Below are 11661 nucleotides of genomic sequence, written 5' to 3'. Positions count from 1 at the left end.
ATGAATTAAATATAATTTAATATTATATTTTATTTTTTATATTTTCTTAATAATTTTAGTTATAAATATATTAAATTACTTTATAATTTTTAATTATAAATGTACTTTTATATTCTCTCTATTTATATAGTAATTCATAATTATATTTATAGTTAATATTATATGATATACTTATATTATTATATTATATATGTACTTATAGGTGGGGATTATATAATTTAGAAATAGCTAAGAGATATATTATATGTTAATAACTCCATTCAAAATTTAGCTAATTCAAACATGATTTTTTTCAAGGAAATAATTACATTATTTCAGGAATTGAGAATTGAATCAAAACCATATCAGAGCGGAATTGAAGAACTAAGAACCATACTGAATTTGAACCAAAATCATGAAAAATAAAACCAAAATTGTATCAAAATTTTGATTCAATTTCGATTCCTAAGCAGACCTCAGATCAAATCAGAACCACACGCCCCCTAAATCAATTGCACGCCAAATTTCGCAGTTTGATTTATTTTCTATGTATGTCTAACATATTTCTTCACGAAAACAAGTGAAAGGGGAGAGAAAATTTCAAATAAATTTACTATTTAATTCATGAATTTTGTCATTATAAATACTTTCATCCTTTATTTAAAATATATATATATATATATATATATATATATATATATATATATATATATATATTAAAACATCTCTAATTCACTTGTGTTGAGTATTTATCAGCTATCAGCTGCATCCAATAGACGAATCAAACACTCTCTCAACTTAAAATTTAAATTTGTAAGTTAGGAATCTAAAATTAATTTTATATCTCTAACACAGTATGGTACGGGAATGTTCACTAATTTTGAAGTGTGAACAAATACAAGCATGTTTTATTTTGTGTTGAAATATTTAATTAATAAATGGGATTGATAAGATTCGATCTTTGAATCTTTGGATTTAAATGACTATAATATTATGTTAAGAAACCATTTAATTTAAAAATTTAAGCTTATAGGTGAATGATCATATCATAGTTTTATAAATGTGTTTCAAAATTTACCTTTATTTAATTACATTTCCTTAATTAAATCAAACTTACTTTCATAAAATTAAAAAAAAAAAAATCATTTTTCATACACTTTTACAAGACATAGCCTCAACTTTCAAGTAGGATTAAATCTAATAGCAGCTAGCATCATTTTGTCTAAAAAGTCATTAACTAGGAAGCTTACCAATTGAGTTAAATTCTAACTACATTTACTAACTCATGGGTAAGAAGCATGAATCCATACAGGAGAAACCATTAGCTGAGAAAATATATAATACACAAATATAAAAATATACATATTTTTGTGTGTATAAGAGGGCACTTGCAAGTGAATGGTCAGCCTTTTCAAGCTGATTAACTTATTTATGCGCATGCTAATCGCCACATCCCACGCTTTAGACCTTGCCAATTAATTATTGAATTATTAATTACGGGTAATAATCTAAATAATTAATCTTTATAAGACTAATTAGGCAAGTAACTTTGATTCATTGGTTATGCATAGTTCACTTTCAATTGAGGTTTTTATAATCTTGAATCAATTTTTAATTGAGTAATTAACTTGGTTTACATGATGTTATTAACTTTGTTATGATGGTATTTCAAGAATCAATGAATGTGTAATGTTTTAGGAAAAATGGTAACTCTTTTGATTAGTGGAGTTGTCTATTTCCTAAAACTAATTAATTAGTAGTGCTCAAGTTAAATTAATTCTTTATGATTTTGATATGTCTACACGGCCACTAAATCTTGTGGGTTTTTGCCATATTATTAATGCAGCTTGATTAATTAATTAATTAATCAAATGTTGTACATGGTGTTCTTCTTTCGTTTGGTTCCTTCTATTGTCTCTCTTTTCTATTAAAATTGCATCAATGGTATCAGAGGAAACGATTCTCGGCCATGGGTTTTGCTGCTACTAATTGTTCTTTTCTCCTTCCTTTTTCTTAAACCTAGAATTCTTCCGATTCATCTCTGTTCTTCTGATCTTTCCTTTCTCTTCTATTCTTATTATCTCTATTATTTTTTCTCTTCTGATTCTATCTAATTTCTTTTTAATTTCTCTATAATTCTTTTAAGGTAGTATTTGTAATAAATGAATTCTATAAAATTTTATGAAATTAATCATTTATAAATCTAAAATTTTCATATTTGATTTAAATAAAAATTTATTTAAAATTCTTAATAATTAATTTTATGAAATTTATTATAATTAAATTAAATTTCATCAAAATTGATAGAATTTATAAATAAATTTCAGACTTAAAATTATATATATATTTCAAATGATAAAATTATCATTTTATTATATATTATTTTATTTTATTTTATTATTCTAAACACGAAAGTCATTTCATTTAAAATAAATTTTACATTTAATATAAAATATATTAAATAAAAAAAATTATTAATTAATAGATTCTATCATAAAATTTATTCACAAATAAAATAAATTTTACTATAAAATTAAATCAAACAGTATCAAAAAAAAATTCTTCAAGATGAATCCATGTTAGAGATGAATCTCAATAGACAAAGAATTGAGTTAGGTCAAATAAATTGAAAAGATTTCAAGTCAATAAATAAATATTTTTACTCAAAATTCAGTTTTTATTTTTATTTTTATTTTTATTTTGGTACGTCTGAAATATAATTTAATTAGATGTGTGAAATGATTTGAGTATATGGTCCTTAAAAGTAACCCATGTTCCTTGCTGGTTTTTCCAGAAATTATTAGTTACTTGGCTTATTATTTGGATTCTGAATAGAAAAGTCATGAGTCGTGAATCACGAGGAATCCTCCACGTACCGTCAACATTAACAAAATGAATATTCTCTTATTGGTCGGACACACGTGACGACTCGATCCAGCAAGGAAGAGTCATGCCGATTCTAAGTCATAATCCTTGAATCTTGACAAAGGTTTGGTTTGACTATTTATTTTAATTTTTAATATATTTTATAAATTAATTTAAAAATTAATAATTAATTATTTAATAAAATTATTAAAAATTAATTTTTAAATAATTTAAATATTTAATTAAAAAGCATTTAAAAATAACTTAATTCAAAATGACTAAAAAAAATATATCATTTAGTATTATATTATTAAAATAAAATAATATTGATATTATTTTAGGGCCAACAATCAACATAACTAATAAATTTAATTGTCTTTTAATATGCTCGATCATAATTTTAATTTTTTTAAATATATTTTTTTATTATTAAAAAGAATTTTAAAAATTATTACTATTTTTTCTTATTTTAGTTGAATCAATAAAAATAAATTTTTAAGTTTTTAGAATATGACTTACTTCATTTTTTTTAATTGAATTAATACATAAATATAATTATTTTAAACTTTTGCCAGAAAATGTTTTTAATCAAATATAAGAGTTAATTTCATCCTAAACTTTTATAATTATAAATATTTTTTCTGAATTTTACTATTATTAATTTTTTTTAATTACCATTTAACCCTTCAATAATTAAAGATTTTTTTGGGTCAAATTTAAAAATTAAAGATTAAATCAATAAAAATGAACAAATGAATGAGTAGGTATGAAATAAACTAAAATTTAGAGATTTTTCATCTATTTTTAAAATATAAAAACATTACAACATAATAAAAAAAATAAAAAGGTAATTTGCCTTATATTTAAATATTTTTAACCATGGATGCATGCATAAGCACAACTCTTCAACCCTATTTGTCCTTTTTGTACTATTAAAAATTGACTTTGTAAGGAGATAGTTTGAGAGAAGAGATTCTTCCAGCGCTCACCCTTGGGCCTTGCTATTATAAAAGGAGCTCTTGCAAGGCTCTTGACATACACAATAACCAAGAAAGAGTAGTATAACACAATCCATCTCTCTTTGTTCCTTTTTGAAGTCTCATTTGGTTTTTCTTTTAAGAGGAAACTAAAGTAGCTTTGAAAGATCCTTAGCACCATAACAACCCATTTCTGTTTCAAGAATCTTTCCTAAAGTAGGTAAGTTAATTACTTCACCCTCTTCTTCCTTTTGCTTCTGCTTATCTTCTTTCGCTTTCTATTATTGTTTTGTCAGTTTTTTTTTGCGCTCCCTGAACTATGTATATGTTGAATATTTTTTTTTTTGATGGGTCATTGTTTGTTGAAAGGTCTGTATTGTTCTCAAACTCAATAGCCTCAATCATGCAACTTAACTTCCCCTTCCCATATGGGTTAATTACAATTTGCAAGTTTGTTGTTATTTTGGCTTAATCACTTTAAACGTTTCAATTTTTATGTAAATTTATAATTATAATGGCCTTAACCATATAAAAAGTTAATTGTAGAGTGATCATTAACTTAATTGGGTTTCTTTTACATTGGATAACTCTTCTCTTGCTAAGAAAATGGTTATTTTTTTTATTATTTAGTTTCAATATTAATAATTAATTATAAAATATTTTATTTTTTTCTAGTTGCAGCTAAATAAGAGAGGAAATTACATAAAAATGATAAAATTATAATGATCAGTGGTCAATGAAATAATATATATGTACCTATGTGATTCATTTGGAAGTTTCTTGCTTTTGATAATCTGGTAAATGATTTTTCATTTGAAAAAACTAAATCATTTTTCTTTAAAATAGTTGGTTTACTTTTAAGGTCATATGCATATGCTTTCCCCTGTAGAAAACTACATATGCCAGTTTTCCTTTTGTTTTAAAAAGTAAAGGGGAACCTTCTACAATGTTTTTAAATAGAAAAGAGTGATTGATAATGACTCAATTGTAATTAGATTAATTGTATATTATAATAGAAATTATATAAAATGTTTTCAGTTTTCCAAATTTAAAAATAAATTTTGGTTTTTAACAAATGAACATGTTCTTTCAAGTTTTACAAAGAAAATAAAATTTGATATTTTTTATCAAAATTAGAAATGAATGGCAGAAAATTATTTTTCATAATATTTTTTAAATAGTTTAGTTTTCCTTTGATCACAAGATGATTTTCCAAGTGTTTCAAACACCATAAAAGATAGAGGAAATATTTTCTGCTGATGAAACAGAGCCTAATTACATAAACACAAGAGAGGGGACATATATTTGTGTTGCTAGAGTTCAGTTCCAAAGGCCAATAAACAGAAAAAAGAAATAAATAATTACATTATTGCAAAGTCCCAAGTTCCAAACACCATAAAAGATGAAGGAAACTGTTTTACGGCTCAATAAATGAATCATAACCTTACAACTGAATTGATCCATTAGAGGTTTCTTTGTTATCATTTTTTTTCTTTTTAGTTTTCTTGGAACTTTTGCCTGGAATAATCCAAAGCTTGTTCTATGTGTATTTGAATAATTTAAGGCAACGAAGATATGATTTGTAATTGTTATTAAATTAGTTTGGATATATTATATGTTTGTATTAGTTAATTATCAATTGCACTGGCAGGTTTCTGCCTCTGAAATGTATTTGTGATTGCAGTTCTCAAGACAATTTTAGTTGACGATGTTTCTGCGACTTGAGCATTTTGGATCTTTGGATACAAGCAATAGCAATCCTTCCTGGAAGTTCCTCATTTTGTTTTTCTTATTCATTGTTCTGATGTGTTCTGGCTCGTGACAATTTTTGCAATTTGGATTTGACAGGCTTTGTTAGATATAAATTCAAAGCAAGTTCTATATGGATCATGGTGCTTGTGCTCTCAATTCTACATTGTGGACCTTTTCAAGCACTACCATGGATTTGGATTCCATGGATAAACCCTTGTCTCAAGGATATGGCTTGGAGACCACTGATAGAGTAAACTTCTTGGAGCCAGAACCCTTCATCTCTAGTGTTCTATATGACTCTTCACTATATTCTCCATTTAGTGCAGACTCACATCATCAGATCTATCAAAAAGAGATGATGAACTTGGTTGAAAACTCACCTCCAGTTTATCCTGGAATTGAGGGAGTGGAGACTGCCACATCATTAGTACAATCTGAAAGCTTTGCACTTGAAGATGGCAATTCAGGCAGCAAATGGTTAATTGATCCATCTTATTCAGTGAAACGTAGATTGATGCTAGCTATTCAATACTTGAAAGAATATGTGGAAGATAGTGATGTACTTATTCAGATATGGGTGCCTACTAAGATAGGAGGTCAAAATGTGCTCACCACTATTGGCCAACCTTACTGTCTTAATCAGAATTACAAGAGTCTTGCAAGTTACAGAAATGTTTCAAAAACATTCCACCTCACAGCTGAGGAGAGTTCAAAGGAGTCAGCAGGGTTGCCTGGTCGAGTTTTCTTGGGGAAATTGCCTGAATGGACTCCTGATGTTCGTTTCTTCAGAAGCAATGAGTGCCCTCGAAAAAGTTATGCCAAGATGTACAATATCAGTGGGTGTCTTGCTCTGCCTGTTTTTGAAGAAGGCAATGGAATTTGCTTGGCTGTTGTTGAGATTGTAACTACTACTCAAAAGATCAGTTATCATCTGGAGCTAGAAATTGTTGGTAAAGCTCTTAAGGTCTGTTCTTATTGCTCTTTTTCTTTTTCTAATTCTAGCTTATATATGGACATTTTTGTTTTCAAACATATACTCCTCATCCATGATAATGCTCGATACACACAATGATTTGCATAGTATGTCATAATTATAAGATGTATCCATTTTGTGTTAGTTTTGGTTTGTCAAATGCCCTAAGAATTCTATCATTTTACTTCATTTCAGTCATCATTACATTGTTCAATGCATTATTTTTCATTGATCTTTAAGTTTTAAATAAAAATGGAATTTTCAAAAGCAACAACAATTATGGCTTCCTTTATAATAGAACTCAACTATCCCATAACTTATGATAAGAACTTCCTTATATTCTGATATAAATAAGGCCACTGGTTTACAGGCTGTTGATCTAAAGAGTTCACAAGATTTCTTCCCTCATGGTGTAAAGGTAAATGTACATTATCATATAAACACTAGATTTATGATTTATTAATGATATAACAATGATGCTTCCTTTTCAACAGGCTTGCAATGAATTCCACCAAATTTCAATTCCTGAGATATCAGAGATTTTACAATTTGTCTGCAAGACACATCGTTTGCCTTTAGCTGTAACGTGGGCCTTAAGTGATCGCCGAGGTGAAAATGAACATTGGCAGTTTTCTGAGAAGTATGATCACTGTATTGCTACTGTGGATTCTGCTTGCTATGTAGCTGACGGTGATCTCCTGGGATTCCAGGAAGCATGCTCCGAGCAATACCTTTTTCTAGATCAGGGGATAGTTGGCAAAGCATTCACAACAAACAAGCAATGGTTTGCTACTGATATAACCTCCTTTAGCAAAGCAAATTATCCTCTCTCTCACCATGCTAGGATGTTTAATTTGCATGCAGCTCTTGCAATTCCTCTACAAAACAGGTATACTGGATTGGTTGAACTTATGTTGGAGCTATTCTTGCCTAGGGATTGCAAAGATATTGAAGAACAAAAGCATTTGTGGGATACTTTGTCCATCATCATATCACAGGCTTGCAAGAGCTTTCATGTTATTTTGGAGAAGGAGCTAGATGATGAAGTCAATGAGCAAGTGATAGTAGCTTCAGATGGAAGTCATAATAAAGAAGGATTCCAGAAACTTGTGTCTTCTTCTTCTAAAGTACCCTCTCAAGAGGAGTCATTCTGGACTCCCCATGGGGGGGATACTCAGAAAAAGGACAAATTTGCTTTCATATCATGGGAGTGTCCAAAAGAAGAACCTGAAGAAGAGTTTAAGGTTATAACTCATTGGGAAAATGATGGGATGGACTTGTACCAAGAACATGTTTTTTCAGAGTTGGGGCAAGTTGAGCAAAGTTCTATGCTTAAACATGGTGTTGAGGGTGGAGAAAATTTTTCTATCGGTCAGTGTTGCTCATTAAGCAGCAAAAGACCAGGTGAGAAGAGACAGACCAAGATAGAGAAGACTATCAGTTTGCAAATTCTTCGACAGTATTTTGCTGGAAGCCTTAAGGATGCTGCTAAGAGTATTGGAGGTGAGAAATAGGTCACTAAAATTGAATCTACATGAACTATTGAGTAATATGATTGATAACGTGCTACAAAAATTTTAAGAAGAGGGTACTTTGTTTATATTGTATGGTATGCGGTATTCTACAAGGCATAAAACATTTTAGACGCTTGATTTCTGATTTCAATTGGTCTTGATACTATAGCATAGTTGACCAACAAGTACTCACCCAGTTTGTATCTATTGCAGTTTGCCCCACCACTCTGAAAAGGATATGCAGGCAACATGGTATCAACCGCTGGCCTTCTCGAAAAATCAAGAAAGTTAATCACTCGTTGAGGAAACTCCAACTTGTAGTTAACTCCATCCATGGTGCAGAGGGTCTCATTCAGATCGATTCCTTCTACAAAAGCTTCCCAGAATTGAACTCACCAAATTTTTCAGGGAAAGGTCCTTTTTCATTATCCAATATTAGTGAAAATTCCAACAAAGTAAACCCCCAACCTGAGAGTGGCCTGCTCAGCCCCAAAGACTCAGATTCAAATTCTCAGTCCTCTTCGTGCAGTCAGAATTCTGGTTCAACCATCTACTGTTCCAATGAAGAAAAGAACCTTGCCACCACCAACGGCTTGAACACTGGATCTTCTTTAGCAATAGAAGACCCTGTCCTGGCACTGAAAACTTATAGCAAAGAAGAACTGCATTCCTTGAATCAGGAAGAACCAAAGATCCCTACAAGCTCGCAAAGCCCTAAAACATTACATGGGAATCAACGTTCCCACACTTTACCACACTTACCAAAAAGTACTGACCATGGTTTACGAGATGGGGTGATCTTCAGAGTCAAAGCCACTTTTGGAGAAGAAAATGTAAGATTCAGCTTCCTGCCGAATTGGGGTTTCAGGGACTTGCAGCAAGAGATTGCTAAGCGTTTCAGAATAGACAATTTCAGCAGAATTGATCTCAAGTATTTGGACATTGATCATGAGCCCGTTCTGTTGACCTGTGATGCTGATCTTGAGGAGTGTATGGACTTGCTAAGATTCTCTCAGTGCAACACCATTAAAATATCACTTCATCAAGCTTCCAAACCAAATCTTGGAAGTTGATTCAGCAGCAATGGCCTATTCTACTCCCAGGAACAATTTGGTGTTTCAACTTAGAATTAGATATGTAGTTACTCAGATGTTTTTGTCTGGGGAGATTTTGATCAAAATCGTTCCACTTTAATGTTGGCAGTAAATTTCATTGATCTTATTTATTTATCAATGAAGATGTAAGAAGTCTACATAAATCATGGGACCAAAATATGCTCTGTCTTTGGCAGCAGATGGACAATGTATCAGAAATTCTGAAAGTTTGGCTTTTGATTTGCTCGTCTGCAGAAAAAAAAAAAGAAAAAAAAAAAAGAGCCAAGATGGTTGCAACAATTTCTGAGATTGGGAATCCTTAAGTATAAAAACTAAATTTGTCAAAATTTAATTAATTTAGAAATTATTAGGTTGTTTTTTAATAGTCAAGTGCCTTCATATGAGTGATATCAGAATCATAGATTGATCTTTTGGAAATTCTACACTGTAAAACAAACACTCGATAAAAGAATCAATTATTGATTAATGAGATAAAAATGGGCTAATATTTTATTTTTGACGAATTTATAGAATTAGTCACTGAGGTGAATTCATTTCTTGAGAAATATAAATTACTTTCTAATTTCTAACACTGAAATTGATGGTTTTTCGTGCTAATGGTCAAAGATCGAGGGCTTGTTATTTTCTTTTTGGGTGATAATTTGTTATCAAAGGATGATCAAATAGAATAGATTTCATAAATGAAAAAAAAAAAAGCCTACTAAAGCCCAGCCCAGGCTCATAATAGAGAAAGACCCAATGGCAAAAGAAACCCAAATCTAAAAAGCTCTGCTCATTGCTCCATACTGGGCACCAAAAACCAAAAACCATGAATAATGGGATCCATAGATTCCACATCGGGGGAAGCCTCACACCAGTAGATGAAAGATGAACCAATGCTCAGGTGAGGCTATATAAACAGATCCCCAGCACAGACGATAATATTAGGCTTCTCTTGCTTAAGCAGGGACTAAAATCTAACATGTTTAGGAGCAGTATGGTAGAGCTCTTTAAGAGATAGGAGCCTAATCAGTAGTAAGAGAGAGAGCTCCCAGAGATGCCATACCCGCTAAAATGGATTCCTATAGAACTTTATACCCAGCAAGTGGAACCACCACCCAGAAGGACAAAACCACCATCATTGCACAAGAGATCCATATACATTCCAGGTTCCTCAAAGACCCTTTCGTTGTCAACCAAAACTGCTTGCAATAAAAGGAAAACACAAAAGTATATTCACCTCACTCAGAAGAAGGGAGCGACCCATGTCCACGCCGGTACGGTAAAGGAGAGTTGTCCTCCGCCCATAGGGGTGGGGACAGCCAGCGACGGAGCCAAAATTTTGATTTGGAGAGCATAATTTATTAATAAATTACTTATTTAGGTATTAATTAAATAATTAAATAATTAATAATGATAATATTTTATAATTATAAAATAAAATTTATATAAAATTATTATTAAATTAGCTTAAAATTTTTAAAACTCTCAAGATTTTATATCCACCAAAATTTAATATAAAAATAATTTTTTTTTTTAGTTATCATTAAATTCTTAAAAATTTTTAAAATTTTAGAAGAGTCTAATGCCCTCCTCCACCCCTGATGACAGCCAACGAAGATCCTGGCAAAGACGAGACTGAGAGTCCCAAAAGAAAAAGCCTACTCAAGAGAATAGCGGAAGAGACGGGAAAAAGGTTTTTTTTTTTTTTTATTAATTAAAGTTTGAATTTGTTAAGGAATATTATAAGATTATTTATTTTAAAAGCATCACATTAGTATGAGAGAATGTACTCTTATAATCATTTAAGTAGAGACTTAATTTTAAAGCACTAAATCTGAGAATGAATACCTGACAGTAAATACTAAAAAAAAAACTTATCAAATCATAAAAAGAAAATTAGGCCCAAAAGCCCATTGATGTATTGGACATAAATGAGATCAATCACATGTGGTGGAATGCTAGGAACTTACTCAAACTCGGAAAATAAGGTGGTTTTTTCATATATAATTAATATTAATTTTTTTATATGAATATTAGTATTAATCAATAAAAATCAAAACACATTAAAAATTATGAATTTTTTCCACAATTAAAATGAATAATGCTAATTTGAGTGGCAATTTTGTAAATGTGTGTTGTTTTGAGGTTAAAATGGTAGAGTAAAAAAATTTGCCTTCTCAAAAAGGCACCGTGTAGTAGCTATAGGCAAAAAAAAATTTCTTATAGTATATACCTCTTTACATGCTATACTCCTTTTACTTACGCTATTCCATAAAAATAATATTTTAATCTAAAATTTACCGTTTTACCTTTCAAATTCAAGTAATTTTTTTCTCAACAAGTTTATATACTTTTTATACTTCAACTCAATCAATTTTTCCTGTAAGTTTATGTGCTTCTTATTCTTCAATGATTCCTTTCAAGCACAATCCAAAAAGTTGGTGCCATTTTGCCTTCCAAACTCAAACAACTTTTTTCTTCCAAGCTTATGTACTTTTTATGCT

General features: G+C 30.0%; 1 protein-coding gene across 4 annotated transcripts; it reads left to right on the top strand.

The window, feature by feature from the left end:
- The first annotated feature begins 3875 nt into the window (after window positions 1-3875).
- LOC110651408 (protein NLP2) lies at window positions 3876-9396 on the top strand. Of its 4 annotated transcripts, XM_058135318.1 has the most exons (6): window positions 3877-4041; window positions 5506-5823; window positions 5900-6537; window positions 6917-6964; window positions 7041-8049; window positions 8274-9396. In XM_058135318.1, the coding sequence occupies exons 3-6, from the start codon at window positions 5929-5931 to the stop codon at window positions 9131-9133; spliced, it is 2526 nt and encodes an 841-aa protein (XP_057991301.1). In that variant the 5' UTR covers window positions 3877-4041; window positions 5506-5823; window positions 5900-5928; the 3' UTR covers window positions 9134-9396. The 4 variants fall into 4 exon arrangements, with proteins under 4 accessions (XP_021662438.2, XP_021662436.2, XP_057991300.1 ...); XM_021806746.2 differs by having other exon boundaries at window positions 3876-4041; window positions 5670-6537; XM_021806744.2 differs by having other exon boundaries at window positions 3876-4041; window positions 5506-6537.
- The last annotated feature ends 2265 nt before the right edge of the window (window positions 9397-11661 follow it).

Source organism: Hevea brasiliensis, chromosome 14, assembly GCF_030052815.1.
Source record: "Hevea brasiliensis isolate MT/VB/25A 57/8 chromosome 14, ASM3005281v1, whole genome shotgun sequence".
Classification (NCBI taxonomy): domain Eukaryota; kingdom Viridiplantae; phylum Streptophyta; class Magnoliopsida; order Malpighiales; family Euphorbiaceae; genus Hevea; species Hevea brasiliensis.
Note: the sequence above shows the minus strand (reverse complement) of the source record. Positions and strands in the feature narration are given on the sequence as shown.

Excerpts from the sequence above, each read along its gene's own strand:
- LOC110651408 (XM_021806746.2), top strand. The coding sequence starts at position 5,704 with ATGGATCATGGTGCTTGTGCTCTCAATTCTACATTGTGGACCTTTTCA. Across the intron at positions 6,538-6,916 it reads TTGTTGGTAAAGCTCTTAAG|GCTGTTGATCTAAAGAGTTC; the intron begins GTCTGTTCTTAT and ends ACTGGTTTACAG. Across the intron at positions 8,050-8,273 it reads TGCTGCTAAGAGTATTGGAG|TTTGCCCCACCACTCTGAAA; the intron begins GTGAGAAATAGG and ends TATCTATTGCAG.